General features: G+C 48.0%; 5 protein-coding genes across 5 annotated transcripts; 3 read left to right on the forward strand and 2 right to left on the reverse strand.

Annotated features, from left to right (window-relative positions):
- Window positions 1-80: 80 nt before the first annotated feature.
- Aud_009288 (uncharacterized protein) lies at window positions 81-2,360 on the forward strand (the record flags this gene model as incomplete). Its single annotated transcript, XM_043294146.1, has 6 exons — window positions 81-302; window positions 352-393; window positions 615-804; window positions 871-1,272; window positions 1,330-2,244; window positions 2,299-2,360. The coding sequence occupies 6 exons, from the start codon at window positions 81-83 to the stop codon at window positions 2,358-2,360; spliced, it is 1,833 nt and encodes a 610-aa protein (XP_043150081.1).
- A 4,730-nt stretch (window positions 2,361-7,090) lies between these two features.
- Window positions 7,091-14,627, reverse strand: Aud_009289 (type I polyketide synthase; the record flags this gene model as incomplete). The annotated part of the gene is made up of 3 exons (XM_043294147.1): window positions 7,091-7,960; window positions 8,015-8,492; window positions 8,539-14,627. 3 exons carry the CDS (start codon window positions 14,625-14,627, stop codon window positions 7,091-7,093), a joined length of 7,437 nt encoding a protein of 2,478 aa, XP_043150082.1.
- A 1,790-nt stretch (window positions 14,628-16,417) lies between these two features.
- On the reverse strand, window positions 16,418-20,038 carry Aud_009290 (putative NRPS-like protein biosynthetic cluster; the record flags this gene model as incomplete). Its single annotated transcript, XM_043294148.1, has 3 exons — window positions 16,418-17,382; window positions 17,447-17,738; window positions 17,795-20,038. 3 exons carry the CDS (start codon window positions 20,036-20,038, stop codon window positions 16,418-16,420), a joined length of 3,501 nt encoding a protein of 1,166 aa, XP_043150083.1.
- Window positions 20,039-22,241: 2,203 nt separating this feature from the next.
- On the forward strand, window positions 22,242-22,835 carry Aud_009291 (uncharacterized protein; the record flags this gene model as incomplete). Its single annotated transcript, XM_043294149.1, has 1 exon — window positions 22,242-22,835. The coding sequence occupies one exon, from the start codon at window positions 22,242-22,244 to the stop codon at window positions 22,833-22,835; it is 594 nt and encodes a 197-aa protein (XP_043150084.1).
- A 1,586-nt stretch (window positions 22,836-24,421) lies between these two features.
- Window positions 24,422-25,543, forward strand: Aud_009292 (alpha/beta hydrolase family protein; the record flags this gene model as incomplete). The annotated part of the gene is made up of 5 exons (XM_043294150.1): window positions 24,422-24,585; window positions 24,637-25,079; window positions 25,133-25,206; window positions 25,265-25,471; window positions 25,535-25,543. The coding sequence occupies 5 exons, from the start codon at window positions 24,422-24,424 to the stop codon at window positions 25,541-25,543; spliced, it is 897 nt and encodes a 298-aa protein (XP_043150085.1).
- Between the last annotated feature and the right edge of the window lie 865 nt (window positions 25,544-26,408).

The raw sequence follows: 26,408 nt of genomic DNA on the forward strand, positions 1-26,408 counted from the left end.
TTATTCGGCTCATCTGACACTGAAGGCTAACTGAGCTCGGAATATATTCTTTACCTATACAAGACATCCTACTGTGAGCCATGGCTACCGCTGCGAGTCTTGATTCAGTCGAGTTTTTCCTCGGTGGGAATAGGAATCTCCGCGTATACTACCAATTCGGCGACGATAATACCCTTCGTGAGTCTTGCTTTGCGCAGGATTATGGCTGGTTCATCCGAGGGAACGGGATTATTGCAAAGGATGCCAAACGCAACTCCCCGGTTACTGCCACACGTTGGACTGACAATCCGGGAACCACTCAGGTGAGTCCGGTTACGCAAATAATCGTTGTATTTCACCTGACTAGTTCAGATACGTGTCTACTATGTGGATGACGCACACGATATCCGCGAGGTAAGATCCAGGCAGCATCTGCGTAGTTCAAACGGATATTTTTAACAAATGGGAAGTGCCAAGGTGATAGCCAGCTAACAAGTTTATGGACGTCACGGACTATTGGTTATGCCTCAGATACTGAGATTGGGCTTGGCTCCCAGCTTGCAATTGCTCGTCCTGACAAGGATGACCAATTGCTAAGGCTGTTTTACTAAGGGAATGATGCCTCGTTACGCGAGGTTAGATTTGACTCCAGCGAGCAAAACTGGTCCGTACAAGACAACCCCATTACGTTAGACGCAATTACGGGCACAAGGCTGTCCGCAGTGTCCGACAAAGCAAAACAGGCTGTGCGTCTCTATTATCAAGGAAACGACTACAGGCTTCGCGAAATGTACTGCGACGAAAACTATACGTGGGGACATAACTGTAAGATTGTCGATATGCTACATATAGAGATAGCTCTTTAGGAACTGATATCGCATACACCAATAGCGACCATAATCAGACGAAAGCCCCCTCTCGTCCGAAATGCTCCTATTTCTGCCGTTAGCTGGAGAAACGACAACGGCGAACTGCAAATCCGTGTCTTCTCTGTTCATTCTGCCGAGAGAAATGCGGTTTCGCAATTTTCGTACAGATTTCCTAACTGGCAAGGTCCCTTTGACCTGAAGGTGCCATACAAACTGGATTCGGGAATCGCAACATGCCGGAATACTGGAACGAACACGACCGCCCAGAGCCCAATTTCTGTTTTCTATCAGAATGGGCCGAGGATCATTGATTTAGCGCCTATTCCTGCGGACGAAACTCCCCTCGGCAAGCAGATGGCTTCTGGTATTCAAGGACCCGCGGGAATACCGATATCAAGGGGCGGAGAAACAGAAAAAGAACAAGGTGAGAGTTGTATGCTACGTCTTTGATGAAAATAAGCTGACTAGCTAATGCGACCAGAAGCGCAAATTCCGTTAGAAGCTCAATCAGATGCTCAACTAGACGTGCAGCCAGACGTGCAGCCAGATGCACATCAACCTGGTCATGATTCTCGTAACGAGGCCCAGGAAGCGAATGCCGCCTGGTCCGAATTTAACATCATTGACTATGGTACTTATAGTCTCTATGTGGGCCCGCCCGATCTTGCAAGGGTATCTCCCGGTACCATCTCATTCTCACCAAGCGGCAAATTACTGGCCATTGGCGATAGTGACTCGCCATGCACTCGGATCTGGGATGTACAGCGGGCCACCGAACTTAAGTGCAGTACGTATACTGGGAACACTGCTTTCGTTAGAAGTGTAACTTTTGCGCCAGACAGCGAAGACAAAGTTTGGGTGGGGAGATGGCAGGGCGCCTTTTTCTGGGAATGGCCGAGCAAAGATAATATCGAAGACGCCCAACTCCGTGATAATTCATCATGGGCTGACATATTGACACCTTCGCCGGATGGCAGATATTTGTTAGCCAACGATGTGTTGTGGTACATGTCTCCACCTACGCCAGCCAAGCTCGGAACATTCCCTAGTGGTACAGCTCTCGCATTTTCACAAGACAGCAGCCTCGTGGCTACAATTTACAAAAACTCGGTCAATATCTTCGATGCTGCGAGCTTAAAACTTCTGAAAACCCTCAAAGGTCATTCGGGCGAGGTTACAACTGTTGAATTCCTGGACAGACGGGATATGATTGTTACTGGGTCTAGGGATTATACAATAAGGCTTTGGGACTGGACAAATGAAAAGTTGAAGGGAGTACAGTTCCACCAAGCTGAGGTTACTTGGGTCGCAGTTTCACGAAACGGCAAATGGGTGGCCTCGGGATCTCGTGATGGAATACTCAAGCTTTGGGACGGGGCGCTAGCAAGAGAGTGCGGTGAGTTCCGAGGGCACGTAGGCGGGAATACTCGTACTATTGCATTCTCTCCAGATAGCACTCTGCTGGCAGCTGTGTGCTCTCGACAAGTCAAGATATGGAAGATAGGCTCCTAGAGAATTGGTCACACTTGGTGCGGACAAGTTCGGCTTGATCTTGAAGTGGTTCACAAATCTGTGCCACCTAGTGACATAGCTCCTGGGAGTCATATTATGGTCAAGCTCCCCCAACGGGTTGAAACAGCCGTACTCTATTGTCAGTGTAACATGGATTCTTTTGTGCTAGGAGTGGCCCTGGATGACGACAGCCGCGGTGGGTCGAGTGATATTCGCAGGCATAGTACTATAACTAATGCAGTAACAGTGGATACTGAAGTAACCTGCTAGTAGTTTAGTCTTCTACTCTTTCATTACCTAAGTAATTAGCTTATAAGGGAGTATATAAGTGTGCGGGCTACTCCCTATTTAAATATATTTATAAAGAGCTCCATTATGACAGTCAGGGTAGTTGCAGCCATTATACTGATATATACTGTAATGACTAATCTAGAAGGTTTTAAGAGTCTAGAAAGCATAGCTTTACTTGCCTTTAGCAGTAGTAAAGCCACACCTATTGTATTAGACTCTGATATTACCACTAAGTTAAATGAAAATAGCGATGTAGGCATGGAGTAACTTAAATATATTAATATACCTTCCTTACTGCTATAATATCCCCAGAGTCCTACTATATAATAATCAGATATAGTTAACTAAACCTTACTCCACAGGTCTGATAGACTGCTGCTAGCATAGGTTAATGCATCATGGGCTGAGTCTGCAAGATTAGATACCTAGTTAGATAGACTAAAGAACTAAATAATTCTCTGTTGTATCAAGCTTATCTAATCTATCTAAAGTTAACGTAATCAACCACCGAGCGACGAATACCCCTGAGCGACGAATTTCTCCCTGGGTCAACCACTTCCTTTCTTTAATGCGTTCTTTTATCATCACCACTATTAAAAATGCCTTTATCTCAAGAAAATCGGATACAAATGGCAATTGCAGCCATTAAGAATAAAAAAATTAAGTCAGTACTAAGCACTGCAGAGACCTTTAGCGTGCCTGAGCCTACCCTTCGCGCTCGCCTCAATGGAAGAAAACCACGCTCAGAAACACGTGCTAATGGCCATAAATTAACAGCTCTGGAAGAAGAAGTTCTTACCAAGTGTCTACTAGATGCAGATAAACGGGGCTTTTCAATTCGACCAGAGTTCCTACGTGGAATGGCGCAGATATTACTCCATGAGCGTACACAGGATCCTACCACAACCATTGGTGTCAACTGGGCATATAAGTTTATTAAACGCCATCCAGCCCTTCGCACACGATATAACCGGAGGATTACATACCAGCGTGCAAAGCAGGAGGATCCAAGGGTTATAAAACAGTGGTTTACAACTGTGCATGAGGCTATTCAAGAATATAGCATCCATGAGGATGACATCTGGAACTTTGATGAGACTGGCTTTGCAATGGGACTCTGTACAACTTCTAAGGTTATCACTGCAGTGGATCGCAGTGAGAGACCCCATACTATCATTCAGGGTAACCGCGAATGGGTTACAATAATTGAATGTGTGAGCTCAAAGGGGGTTTCTATACCACCAGTGGTTATCTTAAAGGGGAAAGAGCAACAGGCTACCTGGTATTAAGAATCAGCAGTTCCTCAAAGCTGGTTAATTGCAATGAGTGATAATGGCTGGACAACTGATATAATAGGCCTTTGCTGGCTTAAAGAGGTGTTTGAGCCATACTTAAGGCAGCATTCAACTGGTGCAAAGAGATTACTTATTCTTGATGGCCATTCTAGTCATCAAACTGCAGAATTTGATGCATTCTGCAAGGAGAATGCAATCATCTGCCTTTGCATGCCACCACATACTTCTCACCTTCTGCAACCATTGGATGTTGGTGTTTTTGGTCCACTAAAGCACACATATGGGAAGTTAGTTGAAGGAATAATGGTTGCTGGCAATAACCATATTGATAAGGAAGACTTCCTACACCTATACCCATCTGCGCGTGAGAGGGTCTTTATCCAGAAGAATATACACAGTGGCTTTACAGGTGCTGGTCTTAAACCACTTAATGAAGACCGGGTGCTTGAAAAGATTACTTTTCAACTTCGTACACCAACACCACCAATTCTTGAAGGCTCTATATCATCTGCTTTTCAGACTCCTCAGAATCCTCAGCAACTAGATAAAAAGGTCCGCAGCCTACAGAGAAGTCTTCAGAAAAGAAAGCTTTCTAGCAGTCCAGTATCCCATATCCAACATCTTGAAAAGGCTGCATAAATGGCAATGAATATGAACCTTCTTCTTCAACAAGAAATCAAGGTTCTACAGGCTGAGAATGAGTGAAAGATGAGAAAGAAGGCAAAGAGGCGTGCTAACCTAGGTAATGATATCCTTCTATCTATACAGGAAGGTCAAAGTCGCATTCAGCAGCTTGATATACCTCTTGTTGAGCAGGCCAGTGAGCCTACACCTATACCTAGTCAGCGGGCTCCACCACGCTGCAGTGCGTGTTGGACTATTGGACATACTAGAAGGAATTGTCCTAATATATAGCTATATATTCAGCTACTAGATAGTCAAGTCTAATGATGTTGGTGGTTGAAAAGCTTCAAATTAGTATTAGAAGCGGCAAAAATTCGTCGCTCGGGGGTATTCGTCGCTCGGTGGTTGATTACGTTAGTTATAATCTATTAGTATTAGGTCTATGGCTTATTGCACGTCCTTACCTTTTAGGAAAAATAGATCTTGGGGTAATAAAGTAGGTCTACATCCCTTAAAGATAATAGCTAAGCATATTAAGGCTGCCGCGCATAATGCTAAGGGGACTAGTCTTAAAGTATTTCATAGCATTGCAAAATGGGCAACCAACCAATGCAACCCAAGATAGATCAGGACAACGCTTTGGTCTCTAGCACTCATGAAAAGTTGTCCTTATGATAGGGTTGGTGCTGGATATAGGGTCTATGATGACCGGTCTTCCTGGGCCAATAGCTACCAATAGCTACCAACCATCATGTGGCCGCGTCAAAAGCAGCGTGCACAAAGGTCCATTGATAGGGAAAATATTCCTTCTTCTCTAGCATCATATATAAGGGACTGCATTGTGCACTGCTATAAGAAGATGTTTACTGACTACCTGTCAGTTTAGTTCTGCAAACCAAAAATAAGGCTGCTGTTATTCATCACAACTGTTGTAGCTTGTGTTTTGGCGATGGCCTATCAAGATTAATAAAGAGACTCTTATCCGGTAGGTCATGTGGTTATTCAACTCAGTAATTCACACTCACCTACTTTTAGGATCATTATGGCCGACTAGAACTTTGAGCTTACACCAAAAGCAACTACTAAGAAGAAATAGCTTTCACCACCTTTAACAACATCAGTTTTACACAAAATATCTCTAATACATATATATCCTGCAGTTTTAAGCTCTCCTGATCACTCCAAGGTCAGGAGCAGCTAGATATTTCTATAACATATGAAATCAAAGCCTGGTCTTTAAATAAAAATCAGCTATCCTTCAATAGTTCATCATGTAATCATTTCTAACAAAGTTATTTTGCTCTTAATGGGAGCACAGATTGTCATAGTACACCTAACTTTACTTACCCTCACTTATGGATCAATCCAGGCCTCTAAACGAAGTCAATTCTGTCGCATGGCGAAGCATACAGTTGTTTAAAGTACTGTTATCTTCTAGTCAGTTAATATATAACATGCAAGACCACTTGTCGCTCATATCTTTGGTATGAATACTCAAACTCCAGGCAGGAACTACCAAACGTCTTTGACCTGTCTGCTGTGCTTCTTTTCTGAGTCAATGTAACGGGTGGCTGTTGCACATCTTTCTGGAATCTCGGTTTGGGAATTTTATTTTCGCGAAACATGCCGGGCTGTCCTAGATACAGTGACACAGACATAAGATCAGAAGTTACTCCCCATCTCTACTTGGTCGGCTGAGCCTCGAATAACAGACACCTCCGACAGCTTGGAGAGCTTTGGTGCCCCTGAATGGCTTGTTTGCGATACCTGCAGCCATAACATAGAATATGGAATTTCTCGAGGTATATCTTGATCTGGTATCCAGTTTCCTGGATTTTATCGCCGAAAAGCTTTGCATATTAGGTACTGGCCTACTTGCTGCTGGCTGATAGATATATAGGCGCGCTCTAGGGTGTCTTATCATCACCCTGGGCAGTCCTCAGAACCTGGGATAAGCAGCGACTATATAGCTGAGTGAAGACAGTCTGACATGAATCTTGAGAAAGCAGGCTGGGTATGAACTCCCGAAACTGGGCTAGAGTTACAGCAGGGCATTTAAACCGGCAACCGATAGGCATAAGAAAAGGAAAGCGAGAACCAACGCAGTCGTAAAATGATCTTGCTACGATATCTTATCCAGTGCATAAGCAGCTTTTCAGACGATGGCAAATGGCCAGGATTTTAGCACTCGCTTCAACCTTCCAAATTTTTCCTTGGCCTTTCTCTAGTCAGTTCCGGTCTTCTAAAGTCATCTTACAACTCACTCGGAGACTGTTCAGAATCCTTATATGAACTGATTGGACAACGATTTAAGGTTACATTGCCTCAAGTAAGTCTGTTACTGTGAATATAGATAGATTCCACCTAGCATATTATTGCCGGTTTCCAAAATGATGGGTGATCTGATGGATTTGCATGCGCCGAGTACAGTCACAGGAAGTAGTGCTTAAATCAGTCAAACTCACACTACTACTACCTGTCTGAAAAGATATTTGAGTCACACAGTACCAAGTCTTGCGCCTAACCAGGGAATTTCTCCCGAAGTCTCTCGAGGGCAGCCTGCGACAGTCTTGCCACTGTCTCGGCTCCGGTGATTTCGAAGACATTGACATCCAACTGAAGATGTGTCTTCCACCAATTCCTTATCTCGATCCTCGTCAACGAATCGACTCCCAGCGATGACAGTGATCTGTCTACGTCCAGCTCGTCTTGTGGGAGCAGCAAAAGGGAGCCGATTTTGGACGAGACTTGTCGTGTAAGGAACGCAAGTGTTTCTGGCTCATCAAGGATGGTCGGTTTGACAGCTACTGAAGAGAGAAAATCTCCCATGCTGTCGGTTACCATGATGTCTCCCTTATCAGTTGAGGGAGCTTCCAGGACCCCCAACCGAAGCAAGCGGGTATCTTTCAAAAATGGATCTGTGTCTCCAACCCGTGCAGATCGTCGTCCGGAGACAAGTCCGAGGGCAAAATGGCCCGGGTTGGTGATCCCAACCTCGGAAATGTGGGTCGTGGGAGAAATAATAACTGCCCCTTGGATCGCGTCAATTATATCTTGCTCACTCAGCCAACGTACACCAGACTCCCAGTAATGTTTACCAGGCCCAGGATTTTTGCTGAGGTACCCGATGTCCTCTACCGCACCAATATCTATCACTGACGCTGGAAGTCCCCGAGAACGTCGATATAGTGAGAATGAATCCAGGAAGGTATTAGCTGCTGCGTAGTTTGCTTGGCCCTTGTTACCAATCGTTCCAGCGAGAGAACCGGTAACGACGAAAAAGTCGAGCGGGACTGATTCGAGCGCGTGATGTAGAATCCAGGTCCCGATCACCTTGGGCCCTAACACCTCCATCCAGTCGCGATACGACATGAGGGAAATGGGATGATCCTATTCAAGTCATTAGCGTGTTTTCTAATCGAAGTGATGCGTATGGATGCATACTCTCAAGACCATTGATAGCTGAATCACGCCTGCGAGTGGCGCTGTACAAGCAGCAACCGCTTTCTGAACGTCCTCCATCTTGGCGACATCTCCAGAAACTGCAGTCGCACGGCAGCCCTGGGACTCTAGCTCTTGCAGAAAGACTTGATCATCTTCCGTTTTTCCAGCAAAAGGGGATAGGAAGGTTAGTTCGCGAGCGCCGTTCTCAACCATCCAGCTTGAGATACTCTTGCCCAGCCCGCCTAGACCCCCCACCAGCAGATACGACGACTGTGGAGAGAAGGAAGCTCCTTGAACGCATCTCCTTACCGGCAGCTCATCTTGCCTATCAGGCATCTGTATAAGTATTTTGCCAATGTGTTTGCCTGACCGCATGTAGCGGAATGCATCTTCTGCGTTTTCAGCCTGAAAGATCCTCCTTGGCCAGATCGGCCTGATCTGGCCTTGCTGGAAAAGGTCAACACATTTCTGCAGCAGACTATTTATGTCAGCGACGAACTCAGGGATTTAGATATTATGATTACCTTCTGATCTCGCTCGGTTTCTGTATTACGACGTCTTCCATATCGACAGCGATAAATGCACGATTACGTCTGAACATGTTCAGATTCAACATGCCATTGCTCTCAATATCAACCTTCCCGAGCTCAATGAACTTCCCGTGCTCGGCAACGCACTGCCATGAAGCATGGAGAAGCTCACCAGACAATGAGTTCAAGACAATGTCAGCCCCCTTACCGTCTGTTTCCTTCATGAGCTCGCGCTGGAATGACGTGTTTCTGGAGTTGAAAATGTGTCTTCTAGGAATCTGGAAAGTTGTAGCCAAGAATTCGGCCTTCTCGTCACTTCCGACGGTGGCATAGATCACGGACCCCATCATCTGGCAGACCTGGACAGCTGCTAGGCCGACGCCTCCGCAGGCCGAATGGATCAATACTGACTGGCCAGTTTTTAGGTGTCCAATCTCCAGGAGTGATTGGATCACGGTGGTATACACAGATGGCATCGTGGCGGCCTCCTCGAAGGGCAATTTCTCCGGTATGCGTACGCATAGCTGCTCAGACACAACAGCGCTTGTGGCGAAGCATCCGTGTTCGAGAACCATCACTCGATCGCCAACGCAGAGACTCTCCACGTTAGGGCCAACCTGAGTCACAATTCCTGCCCCTTCCCATCCCAACCTCCGTGTTCTCTGATCAATCATTCCTAGAGATTCTGCGATGTCCTTGAAATTTAAACCGGCAAAATGGAGCTCCACCTCCACTTGACCTGCTGTCGGTTGTCGTCTCTTGTGCTCACTCCAGGATAACGTCTCCAATACGCCATATTGCTCAATATCAAGCGATTTGTAGACCGGCTCTGTCGAGTGTGAGCGTAATTTTTCAATTGCTGGGAACCACTCGTATCGGCTGATATGGATACTGTTATTGATGTACGAATACTCATATTCAATCATGTCGTTGGACTGCTTCTGCTTTTGAAACTTCTCATATACCTGGCGCAATGCATGGCAAGCATTCTCATCCAGTGTATCGACCTCGAAAGTTACAAAGTCATGTGCCAGTTCCTGCCGGACTGTCCGAGCAAGACCCAGAACCAACGAGAATCGTGGATCATCACATTTCATCTGCGACGGCCGCGTTACCCAGATTGTTGCACTGGATGTCGCTTGGGAGAGGTATTCTCGGAAAGCTATCCACTTCTGGGGTGTGATGCTGTGAAAGAAAGGGCCCTCCAGATCCAGGAGGAATATTACAACTCCTTCAACATTCTGAATGTTGTCCAATGTTGATCTGTTGACCCGATAACCCGATTCAAGCAAATGTGCTTCGAGGTTGTGCGCATCGCTGCTGTGCTCGACTGAGACGACCAGAGTAACGTCTTTGGGATGAGAGTCATTACAAAGGTTGCGCGAGGTCATGTAAGCGCTAACTTGAAATGGCGGAGCATTATCGTAAACCACGGAATCAGTGCCCGTGAATCCTGCTGCTCTGAGCTCGCTGTCCCAGCGTTCAGGCAAGACAAACGGCTGCTCTTGGCGTCCATCCGCTTCTCCGACCCACCAGCCAGGGAGGACACCCATGATGAAATTACTCATGCGCATCTGTGAGCAGATCTCCATTAAGAGGAGGCGGCCTCCAGGGGTCAGGAGCTTTTTCACATTTCGAAGAGTATCCTGGAGACTTGGAGTTGCGTGCAACACGTTTGCTGCAATAATAAGGTCATAAGGCTCAGATTCAAACCCTTGCTGGTGAGGATCTTTGCTGATATCGAGGGTTGCAAATTCAATCGACTCGTATTGCTGAAATCGATCCCGCGCAGCCTCGAAAAATCCCGCGGAGACGTCAGTATATGTGTACACCGAGTACTGGCGACGTCCAGTGGGAGAGATCAAGCCTTTGAGTACAGCTTGCGTGGTTCCTCCTGTGCCCGCCCCGATTTCTAAAACTCGCAACGTGGGTTTGGAGTAGCTTAGCGAAGCCAAATAATCGTTCAGCTCCCACGGCGCTTGCATGGTGGTATAGAGGTCCGTCAGGCAGCCACCCTCTATGAGAACCTGGAGCGGATCGACCGAGCCGTGCAGTATGCCTTGACAGTTTTCGAATACCCGGATGATTGGTTCACATAGTGTCCTGACCTCTGACTTTGGATCGGCCGCAAGAACTTGACAGGTGGTATGTCTGATGAGTCGCAGCCGTGCGGGCGACTCAAGGCGGGCCAATTCACAAGCATCCGGTATCACACTCTGTCCATTTCGGATCCTCGACGACTCATAGTCAAGCCAATCTCGGAACTTATCCAGATGAGGCGAGAATTTGTCATTGGTATTCACCCTCTTCGCTTTCTCGGCGCTTTCCAAGATGCAAAGGAGGCTCAGCGTTTCTGCAGTCTTACATGCGAGTAGCGTCCTCTCTTGCATACAAGAGACGCAATGAATGAAATCTTGCGCTGGAAGGAAGTCAATATCCGGCTTCCATTCCAGTTGCGAGATTCTGAGAGCATCGGTAGCAAGATGATCGACTACGTCCAGAGGAACAAGTCTCACCTGCTGCACAGAGACGACCGATCTGCTGCCTGACACCGCCCACACCTGTGCAAACAATTTGCCTGCGGCATTCTCTCGGCTAGAAGCTTCCACTGAGAAAGACAGCTCCTCATTTTCAGGGGGGTGTATCTCAATTTGCTCAACGATTTCCGGTATTGGTATCTTTCCCATTTTACGGATCGCACCACCTTTTTGGGCAACTATTACCACCTGGAAGATCTGATCAATCAGCGCTGGATGAACAGTGTAGTGCTCCGCGGGAAACTGCTGTCCAGGCTTTAAGCATGCAGTTGCTTTTCCGCCACTCGGAACAGTTGAGATCTTCTCCAGTCCGCGAAAATACGGTCCATATTCGAGACCAAGCTTTGCCAATCCAGAATACCACGCATCCGCCTGAATCCGCCGGCCGAGTGGCCCAGTCTCAAGAGCCCCCGCCGGAGTGGTAGACGCCGCAGCCCGGGCTTGGCCGATACAGTGCTTAGTCCAAGCACTGCCATTGTAGGAAGAGATGGTAAAGTCATACCACTCGGAGCTCCGTCGATCGGTCAGGCGTCCCGCTCGGAGCGTGGTGATGATCTCTGTTGGGTTGGAATCTTGCACAATCAATCCAGCATGCATCACAAGGCGCCGGATGATATAGCTCCGGCATCCGGTAATCTGACGGATTGCCTCTCCGATGCTAGCGACGTAGCCGGCAGCTGGGAAGCTTGGCTTTCCCCCAACTGAGTGGTCCCTGATCCAAGGAACGTTCTCGAGTCGAAGGACGTTCCTCCACAGGGGCTCCGACTCCGTAGACTCGGGCACGCGTGCACCAAGAAGTTCATGGTGACCAAACCGACGCAGTCTCCAATCTCGCGTGAGTCGGCTCTCGTTCCAGAAACTTGAGTCATGGTCCCAGGGATATGAGGGAATATCGGCGAGGACTTTCCCCTGCCCGTTGATAGCGATCAGGTTGATCGGCACATTCTCTAAGAATAGGTGTCCGGCGGTAGTCAGCAGACATGGTCTTGCCTCTTCCTGTCTTATCACGGTGGGAACATAGACTGCTTCGGAGCCAGCACCACCTTGTTGAAATATTTGCCGCAGAGGGCCCGCCAGTGCCGAGTGGGGGCCGATTTCCACGAAGACTTTCCGGTTCGAACCGCTGCCGAGAATCGCCTCAACGGCTGAATTAAACAGGACCGGAGACTCATAGTTCTGCCTCCAATACCGCGCGTCCAACGCGGTGGAGCTGGAAAGGAGGGTTCCCGTCACCGAGGAGTAAAATGGAATGCTGGGTGTTATGCTCACCACGGAAGAAGACAGTAGCGACTCGTATAGACCTCCCACGGATTTCAGATGATGGGAATGGTAGGCTCGGTCCACACGAAGCTTTCTGCAAAGCTTTTCCGGATGCGCCATTTGAATCTTCGCCATCGCCTCATCTACCGCGCTTGCATCCCCTGAAATAGTCGTACTTTGGTGGCTATTCTCACACGCAATGACTACCCCCTCGACAAGGTACGGCAAAATCTCTTCTTTTCCCAAAGCCACCGCTGCCATTGCACCATCAAGAGATATCTGCTCACTAACCTGGCCGCGCTGAAAGGCAATAAGGATCGCGGCGTTCATTGTGATAGCATCAGCCGCGTAAGCTGCTGCGGTCTCTCCTCCTGAATGCCCCACTACTGCCGAGGGGCGGATATTCCACTGGGACAGAAGGTTGACTAGTCCAAGCTGCACAGCGGTACAGAGTGGATGCGCGAGTACCGTGTCATAGACCCTTGATGAACTGGCGTCCTTGGAGAGCTCTTCTTCCAATCTCCAGCTAGGAGGTCGGTCCAGAGCCTGTAATATCTTGTCGAGTCTTCGGATGTCCTCGCGGAAGCTTGGGAATTGTTCCATGAGGCTCGCACCCATGCCAGGCCACTGGGCGCCTTGGCCGGTAAAGACGAATATGAGGGAAGAGGGCGATAGACGGCTCTTGCAGGGTGGCAGTGCCTCAAGCCACTGGTGTTTCCGGGCGACGCTAAACGTGCGATACTGAAGATGTTCCCGACGGTCACCCAGAGTGTACGCCAGATCTTGTAGACAGTCCAGTCTCGTCTCCCAGTATTGCCGCACAGCCTCGACTCTCTTTACGAGAGAATCCGCCGTGTTCGCGGTGAATAAGAGCAATCTCGTCTGGTCGGCTCCGGTTAACTGACGCGGGCATCCGTCCGTTTGGACAAAGGAAGCTGCCGACTCGAGCACGAGATGGGCGTTGGAGCCTCCCACACCAAAGGAGCTCACACTGACCCTCTCAGGGCGGCCTTGAGGCCAGGGCATCGGGTCCAAAGCGACACGGAGCTTCCCGTCCTCAAAAGGAATAAGGCGGTTGGGTTTTTCAAAGTGGATGTTCGGCGGTATCACCTTATGCTGCAGAGCTAGAATGGCCGCCATGATGTTGGTGAGACCAGATGCGCCTTCAGAATGACCGAAGTTCGGCTTCACCGAACCAATGAAAATATCTTGCTTGCCGCCAAAGGCATTAGCAATCGCGGTAGTCTCAACGGGGTCGCCCACCGCGGTGCCAGTACCGTGACACTGAACGAAGCAGGTATCTGAGAGGCTCCCGATCCCAGCCGCTTGGTACGCCTGACGGATCATAGCCTCATGGCTGGTGATGCTGGGATATGTGAGGCCCGAAGTCTTGCCGTCGTAATTGGAGGCCGATCCGCGGATCACCGCCCGGATAGGATCATTGTCCCTCAAGGCAGCGTCGAGGCTCTTGATGTAGATGGCACTGATCGCTTCGCCCCGTGCATAGCCGTTCGCGCCATCATCGAATGTCTTGCATATGCCATCGGGAGCAAGGACGCCGATCGCTGACATAGTCGTTGAAAGAATCGGGGATAGAATCAGATTGGCGGCCCCCACGACCGCCGCAGAGCATTCGCCCATCTGTATTGCCTGGCACGCTTGATGCAGAGCCACCAAGGAGGAAGAGCAGGCCGTTTTAACAGTCGTACTTGGTCCCTTGAAATCGAACTCGTACGACACGCGGTTTGCTAAAGCCCAATCACCGGTCCCAGGGAGTTGGTGGACATCCTGCAATTGCGGGTCCCGATTCATCAGGTTCAGCCAGTCTTCTCCAAAGGTCCCTACAAAGCAGCCGATATCCTTCCCGCGCCATTGAGTCTGGCCAGCGCTTTCCAGGCACTCCCATACCACTTCTAGCAAAAGCCTCTGCTGGGGGTCCAGCGAGCCTGCCTCTAACTTGCTCGCCGAGAACAAGCCCGCATCCCAGCATCCCAAGTCTTCCTGCAGAAAATACCCGTGCTTGCAGTTGACAGAACCCGGCATACCTCGCTCGCTGTAGAAGGCATCTATGTTGTAGCGGTCTTTCGGCACCACCGATCTCGCATCCTTCTTATCAATAAGGAAATTCCAGAGGTCGTCCACGGACCTCACTCCTCCTGGCAATCTTATCGCCATTCCAACTATGGCAATGGGTTGAAATGTAGGGCAGGAGGATGGACATCCTGCACCATTCGTCCCATGAGTAGCGCCACCAGTTGCAACGTTCTCATTTGCAGTCGGTGACATTTTTTTCCCCTTTTTTTCTTTTTCTTTCTTTTTATTTTGTGTCTGATATCTGCTGAAGTGGAATAGGGAACAGGTACGTAAGACCTAGCGAATAGAGAAAAGCGAATCTCTCTCGGAAAAGGAAAGGATGCTGGCAACGAAATAGTAGATTGCTTCGGCCAGGAAGCAATGCAAGCTGGCAAAAGCGATACGCGAGCTTCAATTTGCCAAAGAATGCAAAATGATAGGTACGATGCAGGCTCTGCCTCTTGATAGTTCAGGACTGAGAGCTGTTCGATATGCAATGTCTTGTAGTGGAATTTCTTCTTCGCTCGCCAAGAATTCAAGTTGGATTTCCTGGTCCAGATAAAATAGCTAAAGAGAAAGTCGTGCACAGGAACGCAACCACATTTTATACTCTCTCTGTGACCTGCTGGGCCTGATAGGATTCTGCCTGCAGATTTGAATGAGACATATTACGGCTTGGAATTGTTCCAATCGTTATGATACCACGAAGCTGCTATGCTTTTGGCAGCAATCATAGATCCATGTCGGTAGGGAAGATTACTGACAGCGTACAGCCAATATTTTTTACAAGGCCATTCGCGTAATGCCGAATTTTGGAGAGTCAACGGATCAAAGCCGTGCAAAGAAGACCAGACCCTTTGCTCAAGACTCTGTCGCAAGAGATCGCATGTGTGCCGGGTATACGCTCTAGGAGAAGGATAGCGTGCATTTCGAATGTCGATCAACAAACTTAACACACACTTGCCCTCAAACATGGCTGCCTGATCCGGGACGGAAACCTTCGTCCAGTCGCCTAGCTTAAGAGAAATATAGCCCAAGAAGCTGTGCTCTCCCCTTGCAACCTAGCAATTGAAACAAGCTCCGGAGGCCTTTCCATCCAATTGATATAGCAGTGGTACAGTAGAATCCTAGCTTTGCGATGGTGACGCGAGCCTACTGAGCACGGACGAGCTCATCCAGCTGACCTCTGTACATTGTTTCTAGACTGCATCCGGTTGAGTGGTTCAAAAACCTATATGTCCGAGCGTTTGATGATACTAGATTCTTAAGCTGACAGTTCATGCTCTGTACTAAACTGACCCTTTGACTTCTGCACGATGGTGTTCAGGCCTGCCCTCGGGTTTGGCTGCACATGTGGGTTGGACAACAGATACCGAAACGCTGGTCATTGGATCAAGAGTGTTACACAATCAACAGTCGGAGACCAACTCGGACGATCCGTAACATACAGACACGTAGGAGCCAAAGAAACACTTCTAACTGGTTTTGCTCCTAATGTTGAACTAAAACCCCTAAAACGCACTGAAACTCATGCCCATCTCGAATATGAGGTGGTCATGAGGCCTTGTTACAGTTCAGTGTAACCGGCCTTTAAGCTTTCTGGAAGACAGTGCCGGCATTGGTGTCGTGCAACGTTGCCTTTACTTTTAGTTGAGCTGGTCATGTTCAGCCGTAGATGAAGCTCAATCTTGCTTTCTCGTTGAAATTAGGGGATCGGCTTATGCCCGCGGAGCGACTGAACCACTACTCGCAATCCTAAATATGGTTCCCTTGAGAGCACGATGCAGCACACTCTGAAACTTACCTTGTTACCAATACATAATGGTAATATTGCAATATGGTGCTGTGTCAAGGTCATCCAATTTGACATAATCTCCACGATTACATGTGGTAAAAGTGGTGAAGGAAGTATACGTTTAAATATAGGGATATTCACTATAGTAGCGATTTATTGCGTAAAACAATGTGTTAATGACTATACGTTGACTCCTTACCCGCTACTATCACAAGCACGTAATGAACTGCCCTACTGGCAACCCCCATGATTCCTCTTCTGCAAGCCATGACGCTATCGCCTTGAGCTTTTCAGCAATTAAGGTGACCCATGAATCCGACTTGTTAGGTACCGAACCCAGCAGATGGAAGACGATTTCGCAGCCATCAGGGCCGCCTATGCCCGCGACAACCGACATTCCAAGCTTCCTCCGGACAGATATATGCAACATCTGCATGCTGGAGAAGGGATTTAGGCCAAATGCTGAGGCACCCATCCCAGGGGGCCAATTGAAAAATGCCGTTTCAGTGAGGGCAGGCATATCTTCAACAGTGGAGCTACCAAGCAGACGGAAAACCTCGTGCCAAGGTACGCACGCATGCCTTGTCAAATCAGCCTGAGTCTGCTGGACTCTAAGAAGGTATTCCACCACGGTCTCATTTGGCCGATACTCAATTAGATTCAAGACGCAACTAAAGGTTGGTCCTGCAACATCAGCGGCCTCAAAGCTGGTGATCTTGGCATATGAATGAGGGATGAATGGAAATTGTGACCGATTCGCCTCAGGGCTTAAAAAGAGAGCATGCGTATGCTTTGTCTGATGAATAAGAAGCAGGGCAAAGGCAGCCTTCATTATCACGGGGGGCGAGAGACCAGGGAATTTGTCGCGCAGGCGAAGGAGACCTGGGGCTGCGAAATGAATGAGCTGAGTGTCAACTTGCCCAGGCTCACTGGAGGCGGTCAGCTGATACACTGGATGCCTCTGAAGAGCATCTCTATGTTTTCTAAGGCTCTGAAGGTGGGATACATGGTAGTTGACTGAGTCTCGGGCCATGGGAGACATTCGAAGGCTATAGTAAGAATCGGCCCAGACCTTGAATGGAAGATGCGGGGCCAAACGCTCTTGCGAAAGAGCACGATCAATATCTTCGTGGAACAGAGAGAGATATGAGCCGTCCAGTATCACATGGGAGACTATATAGGAGTCAATATTAACTCGCAATAGGCACAAAGATGTAAAAGGAAAAGCTGGACAAACTATTCGTAATGAGAGCGGCAGAGTTCGTTTCAAGAACGAAGACAATAAGCGCATGGAACAATGGTCCGGGGAGAATGGCACTGTCTTTGAAAGGATAGTCCGTCGTGAGGGCCTTTACATCCTGTAGCGTATCCACCGTACCATAGTCCAGTATGCACAGATCGAAGATTGATTTCTGCGGGCGGATGGTTGCATAAAGACCGAGTTCAGGTCCTATTGAATCGTCGTTGACAAAAAACGACAACAAAAGAGGATGGTTAGCCAGCACTGCCTCAAGTGCTGCCCTCATTTGCTACGAGAATATGAGTATACTGTCAGGTTGACTTTCATGATGGACGGATGACGTACCAGAGCACTGGCCGATTTGGAAACAATTGATGCGTAAACGTTCCAAGAATTCACCACACGGGACTTGCTGAGTGCGTAGATCAGGTCCGTGGCGGGGAATATATCCTCCACATCATCCCATGTCAGCTTGTATTTCGCGATAGTCCGTTGCACTGCTGCTTTCGTGGCTTCAAGTTCATCAGGGTCACCCCGCAAATGAACGATCTCTTCGGCAGATGGGGGCCCCAAACGTCGATTTTCCGTGCCTTCGGCGGACCCTACTTTTTCGTCAGAGGAACCTTGCTCAAGGAGCGTGATTTGGTCTGCAATTGTAAACGCAGAATTCCACTGCCGAAGCGGTACGGTACGCCCAGTTTCCTTCCTGATTCTGTCTCGAGCTTTCATCAAGAGAATGCTATCGGCCACGTTTAATACCGGAGAGCAGATGTCGATTTGGCTAGGCAGAAGACCGAGAACCCGTGCCCATATCTCGACCACGGCATCTGCAAGTTCGCGGGACTCGGGTGTCTTCAAGGATTTTTGAGGCTGGGATTCACAGTACTTCCGTACAAGTTCTTTAAGCTTATACTTTTGGACTTTCCCAGCTATGGTCCTAGGGTAGTCATTGAGACCTAGTTTCCGCAACGATATGATCGTGTTCGGGACATAAATAGCTCCAAGTTTGGAGCGTACTGTGCTCTGTAGCTCCTGGATCAGGGAGTAATCCAGGTCCTCCCTGACAACCGCCACCGGGAGCTCACCGGCAATAGGATCTAGGCCGGCAACAACCTGTGGCTCTAAAGTACTCAGTTTAAGGTGGTTGCTCATGACTGCCTCGATGCTGGCCGGCGAAATGTTCTCCCCACCGCGGATAATTAGGTCCTTGTATCGCCCAACTAGGAACAGGCGACGGTCAGGATCGACAAACCCCTGGTCACCGGTCTTGAACCAGAATCTTCCGTCATCGTAGTAGATATCGTTACTTTTCAACCCCATATACTGATGTATCATGGAGTCGCCGGCGAAATGTACTTCTCCCACAGTTCCATTTTGAACAGAGGACAGTTCGCCCGGAGCACATATGCGGATTCTCGACCCTCGTACGGGTCGACCGATCGCCACATAGCGATCATTCACGATCTGTTCCAGCTCCCGTACGGGGCCAGTGCAGCAGAATACTCCTTCCGTCATGCCGTAAAAATTCTCGACTTGACCAGCTCTAAGAACATCACGGCATTGCAGGAGAAGATCTCGTGGTAGTGGGGCTCCAGCAAAGAGTAGCACTTCCAGGCTGTCAATCCTCTGTTGATGCAGTGATTCATCCCTGAGGATGGCATGGGCCATCGAAGGAACTATAGGTAGGTGCGTGCACCTCTCTTGCGAAATGGCTTTGATGATGGCAGTAGAGGAAAATGTAGGCCCAGCAAGCACAATACAGGCACCTCGCAGTAGTGGTAGCATTAAACAAATATGACCAAACCCATGGTTGTTTGGAAGACTTACGGCAATCGATTTGCCGGGCCCGGTATGGCTGATAGACAAGGCGCCTTCCAAAACATCCATCATTCGTGCTGTCTTCACCAGGCATCCTTTGGGTAATGACGTAGTGCCACTGGTAAAGAATACGGACAATTCCTCGGAATCGAGGTGATCCGACGTTTTGACATGTTCTTCCTTTGTAGAGCGACCTAGCTCTAGCAGATCCTTGAATGATGCCCATCCCTCCAAATGACCTTCCACGATCACTTTCATGAGGCCAACTTGAAGATTAATATGATCAATATCACCAGCCACCTTGGGATTCTGGGCAACAATAATCGCATTCGTAGGGTGCAGCTCATCTAACACCGTTTGGAACATATGCTTAACCTCCGTCACGTTGGACAAATTGCTGGGATTTAAAGGGACATGGACGAGTCCGATTTGATATGCAGATAGGGTTGTGATGACATATTCAATCTGATTGGGGCATATGACGAACAAAGGTGAACCGACTGCTGCCCCTAGGGCCTCGAGTCCCTTCGCGAAGAATTTCACACCAGTATCGAGAGAACGATATGTCAACCGGAGATAGTTGGCGTTATTGGTACGCTCATCCTCTCCAAGTCTAGTCTCGCAGAGGTTGTAGATGTCACATAACTGGTGAGTGCAAACAACAGCAAGCTCGTCTGGGAAATCAGCCACGGATTTTTGGAACCGTTGGATAAGTGTTTGGCAGGTATCCTCGACTAGAGGGCTTCCGCGAAGTTCAATAGCGGTATCCATGACGGCGAAAAGGGCAAGCACCTGCAAATGTAGGAATGTTTATTAGAAGTAATTCCAACTACAGTTTTGAAGAGCGGACTCTGGCGGAGATTTTTATAGACCTCAGCCAATTTACCGAGAGAGTTCCAAAGTGTCCATGAGTACGTATGCGCAAGTGAATGACTTCAGAACTGCTGTTACCACCCAGTTGATGTCAGCAGGAAGGCTATTGTGGTCTACCCGCAGGGAAACTGAAAATTTCACGCTTTATTTCCACGTAACCCTTAATACGCCTTCAGCTCCTCCTATAGCAGTCGTCCTAAACGGCGGATTAAAACATTGACGTGGTACATGACCCATGAGAACTGGCAGCTATTTCTTGGTTTTAGCTTACTTATCCAAAAGCTCGTATTCAGGACGCATATCGTTGTGGAGACTCCTACAGCTTAAGACTTAATAAGAATAGTCACGCTGCTGATCATTCGTCTGCTCACCATGCTTAGGTTGCACAGCATAGCAGGCCAACGCTAGGGCCTTCATTTGCGATGGACTCGAGAAAGTGTTCGGAGTTTGACACAGTTGTGAGATTCGTGTATTACAGGTTTACTGGAGGCACAAATATGTATCAGATGCTGTCTGCATGCCGTCATTGTCACATGGCGTCCAAACTCTTCAATTAAACGTCAGTCATTCAGCTGCTAGGTGGCCCGGAAGTTTAAAATAGCTACACCGGTAACCCAACGTCATGGAGGGGCAACTGCAGCAGAATGGGCGTACGGGCCCTGAGTCTGGTACGCGTTTTTGGCCAGCAGTACTCGAGAGGCAGGCGCAACAGGTAACGACTCGACTCAGATACATCCCTCGCATTTCTTGAGTATACCCACCCTGTTTTTAGGTTGCCTATGTCGTCTGATCATAACTTTTTTTCCTAGCCTGGACGCATAATTGCTGCTTTAATGGGGGTTTCTTGCATGGCGTCCAGATATTGTCCGCCAGAGCTAGAGTCATATGGTCTTCTTCCCATGGAGAAGAGGAAGATCGGCCATGATAACAGAACTCTAAGTTTGAATAGCACACAGGAAAATATGACTAATGTACCTCTGTAGGTCTTGTGCAGTGACTTGCTCTTGTGAGCTATTGGAAGGCCATCCACAGTCTTTCTGTTTGGTGTACATTACTGCAGGACAGCCATTCCGAAACTTGTCTAGATTGAATTTATATGTCTACCAGCGTTTAAAGCCATGCTTTTTACATTATTGTTTATGATCGAGGTTTGTGCGTGTATTGAAAATTTGGCGGGCATTCCCAAGTCATGGACCAGCATGACTCGTCATTGAAGGACCGAGAGATCAACATTCGTTTATAAATCTCTGACTATTCTTCAGGTTATTGAAATATCCGCGTCCAAATGGAAGCGCTTTCTACAATCTTTGCCGACCACGAGGCTATAACGCAACGAGGCTTCCTTACACCAGAGCCTCCTCTAGAATCACTATCCCATCGTTATGTACAATGGGAAACAATCGTTGCAAATTTGCCAGTCCTTCTAATGAGCCACCGCCTCCGGGAATTCATCAATAGTATTCCTGTATTACCAACTACTTACCTAACAACAACATCCGAACGCCAAAGGGCCTATGTCGTTTTGACTTTTCTGCTTCAAGGCTATATATGGTGTGGACATACTCCCGCACATGTACGTCACTGGAATCCTATGCTTTTGAGACGTTCTGCAGTCCTTTCTAGCGTTCTGCACATTCCATTTTTCAAACCTGGGGGAGGTACATATTGAATCGGTTTGCTCCAGAAAATCCCGCCTCAGATAGCTGTGCCACTTCTCGAGGTCTCCGCTCTCCTCGGACTGCCACCCACCGGAACATATACTAGCCTATGCCTGTGGAATTATAGAAAGATCTGTCCCGCGGGTCGGCTGGATGATCCGTCAAATCTGGCTGCGCTCTTCACATTTACTGGGACTGTTGATGAGGAGTGGTTTTACATGGTTTCCGTGGCCATTGAGGCCCGCGGTGCGAAGACGATACCACATTTGCTTGAAGGTATCAAAGCTGCTCAATACCAAGACCGAGCTGGGCTAATCAGATCTCTCGAACGTTTTGTTGAGGGGATATACGACATAAGGAAGCTTCTCGAGCGCATGTACGAAAAGTGTGATCCGCACATATTCTATTACCACATCAGGCCTTTTCTGGCCGGAAGCAAAAACATGGCAGATGCTGGACTGCCTAAGGGAGTGTGGTATGACGATGGCACCGGATGTCGGCAGTACCGCCGGTACAGCGGCGGCAGCAATGCGCAGAGCCCGCTTATTCATTTTTTTGACGCCGTTCTGGGGATCAAGCACGATGAAGTTTACATACAGCAAGATTGCAACAACTATCGACGCCCCTTGGCCCATGGGTTCCTGGCTGAAATGCGCAATTACATGTTTGGTCCTCATCGCCTTTTCTTGGACGATATATCTCCTGTGGCTAAAATCCTGGAGTATGTGGTGTCCCGCCCTTATGATAGAGTCCTTCAGTCTCTGTATGATTCGTGTCTTGATATGCTTCGTACTCTCCGTGACAGGCATATTCAAATGGTCACACGATATATTGTGGTCGAGTCGTGCAAGAGACAGGCCAGCCCGTGCCCACTGGGCCAATGTCCATTAGATGGTACAGGCAATATTGCACAGCCTGGTGCGGAAGGACGGACGGATGTCGGGATAAAAATCGAGAAATTACGCGGTACAGGTGGCACTGCTCTTCTGCGTTTTCTCAAGCAGGTTCGGAATCGTACAAGGAGGTCCATGACCTGACGAAGTCTGCGCTTCGGCAACTCATGTTTTGTATAGCATGCGAGTTTTAACGAGACAGCCTTTCGGGTGAAATTTGAATTTTGGAATTTAATGCCAAATTTTTCAAACATGCTGCATAATTGTAAAACTGCTGGAGGGATGCAGTATAAGCATCGTATCTACGGGCCCTAGTTTGGTAGGAATACTACACAGCATAGTGCAGAGGTTTCTCCACAACCATGGCAGGCCCTTCCTTTCAATCAGATACAGTGATCAGTAGCACCTCAAAACACGTTCGCAACACTAGCAAACCTTGCCCAGGTGGCAAAGTTCTGCTGCGATCCAGGGTGAATGACACTACTACTTTGTACCGCAATGGAGCAATATTGAGCGTAGTGGCTGCGTAACGGAGGATATCTAGGTATTCTTGAGCAAATATCGCCAAGCGTTCAAAACCTGCAATATCAAGAAAGATGCGGGTTACTGAGGAGACCACGAATTCTGCAGGCTGCCAACAACATATTCTGTGCCACCTAAACAATGTTAACTTTCTCCCAGACTGCGTCAGGAGGCCATCCTACAAAGTTATTGCTTACTGAAAGAATTGGGATCTGCACTTCCTAACATATGACTATGTCGTAGCCATAGCAGCTTCTCCCTGCATGAGAGCATATGGTTTGGGATGCAATAGCCGGAAGTCTCCATTGGCCTGTAGTAACAGCGGGGCTGCAACTTATGATCAGCTGAGGGCAGAACACAGCCCCAGTAGATAGCAATCAAAGTAAAGCTGATGTAAATATTCACTTGATTTGAAGATCGTAAAGAGCAAAGGGATGGTGCTTAGGCACACATCGCGTAGGCGACTAAGCCTAGCTGAAGCTCTGGTTGGCTGCTCATTCCACAAGCACTATGCTAAAAAGATCGAATGAGGAACAGAGTCACCACCTGCCCATGGACATGGATGATTCTAAGTTTCTGCTTAAAGCAGTAATGATCTGAGGCAGTCATGAGGGTGGTTGCAGCAGTCCACGGTCTTCCAACTCATCCCTGGGTAGTACTACTTGTACCTGCTATAATTACAGAGTGCAACAATACAATTTAACTAATAATGATTGACCTTATGAGAAACTTATCATCATATTTGGAAACTACATGAGGTGGTGACGTTTTAGTCTTGATTGTTCTATATCAAGTCAGTGGATAGGAAGGTACACGGCAACGAATGGGAGCTTGTTCCTCAATGGTGTGGCACTCATATCAACGTAGGACTTGACAATTCTCAGAAGGGTTCTACTCTCTCATAAATAAAATGTACGTTAGCTTGGCTAAGGGTGCTGCGTCCCAACTCTGTAAACCTGATTACAACAAATGTATAAGCGAATTACCCCCCTATCGTTTCTTTATCGTCAGCCGGACGATGCGATTGCCTTTGTGATAGCCCTTCAGGTTCTGAGGGCTTGAAGTTAACCCGTCGTCGCTAATCCATGCATGACGCGTGAAGATCGATAAAAGGCTGACAGAAAATGATTCAGTATTTGTTTGTTCAATTTACTTTGAGCCTTGTCAACTCATATTCCGAATATCAGTGAGTCTGCTCAAATTAAGCCATGGCCCAGGCCTATGATGAAGTGATCACTCTCAGTAAGGGTCCTATCCAGGTTACTGGACTATTGAAGCGTCGCTGGAAAGATGTAAACGCTCGAAATCCCCTCATCGTACTCATCCACGGTGGAGGCACGAACGCTGCTTACTTTGATAATCCTATTTATTCGTACGTACTACAGATATGTTGTCATCAGAACCAGCTAACTGTCAACAACAGGTTACCCAATGATCTGAGCGATTTAGGTTGTGATGTTCTCAACATCCATCGTCCTGGTCATGGTCCCAACCCGATTCCAAATACCCAAACTCCATTTCGGGACGGATTGCCCGCGTTTGTCGATCTTATAGCTGAAGTCTATAAGGAACACTGCAATGGGCAAGGCGGCATCATTCTTATTGGGCACTCCTTGGGAGGAGCAATTTGTCTGGCTATTGCCGCAGAGGCGGGAGACCAATTGCCGCTTCTAGGGGTCAGTGTTCTGGGCATAGTTCCAGTAGAGGGCTCTACGCTTCCTTTTCCTGAGCCTGACCCGGAGCCGGAGAACCCGCGCATCGTGTTTAAAGAGTCCCGTGAGATGGTGCGCCGGCTTTTGGGACCAGAAGAGTTCATTAAACGGAATGTATTCAATCCCGACGTCTTACAACTGATCTTCGAACCAGGTGAGTCAGTTCGCACTTGCCAGAGGAGCAGTGTTACCTAAAAAAACACCCAGGCCTGAAATCGGAGTTGAAGGAGTGTGCTACGCAGGAGTGGTACGCCAGATTTGTCTGCGAAACTCTACCTGCGGTAACGGTATCACTAAGCTCATGTGGCATCTAAAAGTACCAACTATTGATACTCATAGATTCCTGTTCAATATCTCGCCGCGGAGTATGAACTGGTCTGGGCCGGAGCTGAGCAAGCGCAGCCAACCTTCAACTCCTTGGCGAAGCGATTCGTCAGATCCCCTGATGTCGAAGCCAAGTTACTACCACGGGGTGGTCATAATTACGAGTTTTCCAAGGGCGCATCAAATCTGTTTAATTTGAGAACGGAGTTCATACAAAGAATGGTATGTCTGGCTGTCAAAGACTGCTTACTGGACGAGTACTGGTTGGTATTAACCTAACTGTAGATCAAGTAACTGAAACAGCTCGCTTCCAACACAGGACGTTTGGTTGATAAGTATCTCGGAAATTCGACGTAATCGGTGAGGGTATAAGGTATAAGATGCTGTTGGCCTAAGTCAGCAGTGTAAGCTGCTTTGATTCAATCATGACGGAGGGCTTCCTTTCCTGTCCGCTCCGAGTCTCATAAGATCGCTGCCTATTCATTGAGGTTGTCACAGTTGCCTGGTGTTAGAGTACTATTTTTAATATAGAAAAAAGTAGTGGCAGAACCAAGAAATAGAATATCTGAAAGTTTCGTCTTACCGTCTAGGACGACTAAGCCTGATCAGACCCCTCGAAATGTAATTTGTAACAGGAAAAAAATTGAGATTCCAATATTCCGTAATGGGATAGCCTATTACGTTGTTACACCGGCACTCTCCCTATATCATTGTTCTATTAGCGGTGTTCTATTCTCCTCTCCTTCTTGAGTTTAGTCTTCTAGTATGAGCTTGCGAATAAGATCCTTTCCTGTTCATTGGGTTTGTTACACAGAGCAGCGCACGTCTGTGCCAAAGAGCTCTCATAACGGAAATAGGCGGATGTTAAAAGCCATGAGTGGAAACTTAGGGGTAAACGCGCCTATTTTGCGACTGCCAAGGGCAATGCGGGGTATTTAGTGCGGGGAAGCTTTGTATTCTAAGGCTACTATGCGAAGCTTATTTTCATCTCCAGGGGTGAACATGGCCAGTTACCTGTCCCCCGGCGACCAATGGGGTCCCCGGAACCTTTTACCCTGCCATCCGAGATATAAACCTCATAGGTTGGAGATAAACCAGGGTGGGGACAGTTATACGTATTGTATCTGAACTTGCTTAGCATTTAACAGTTTCTATCCAG

Source organism: Aspergillus udagawae, assembly GCF_001078395.1.
Source record: "Aspergillus udagawae IFM 46973 DNA, scaffold_7, whole genome shotgun sequence".
NCBI lineage: Eukaryota > Fungi > Ascomycota > Eurotiomycetes > Eurotiales > Aspergillaceae > Aspergillus > Aspergillus udagawae.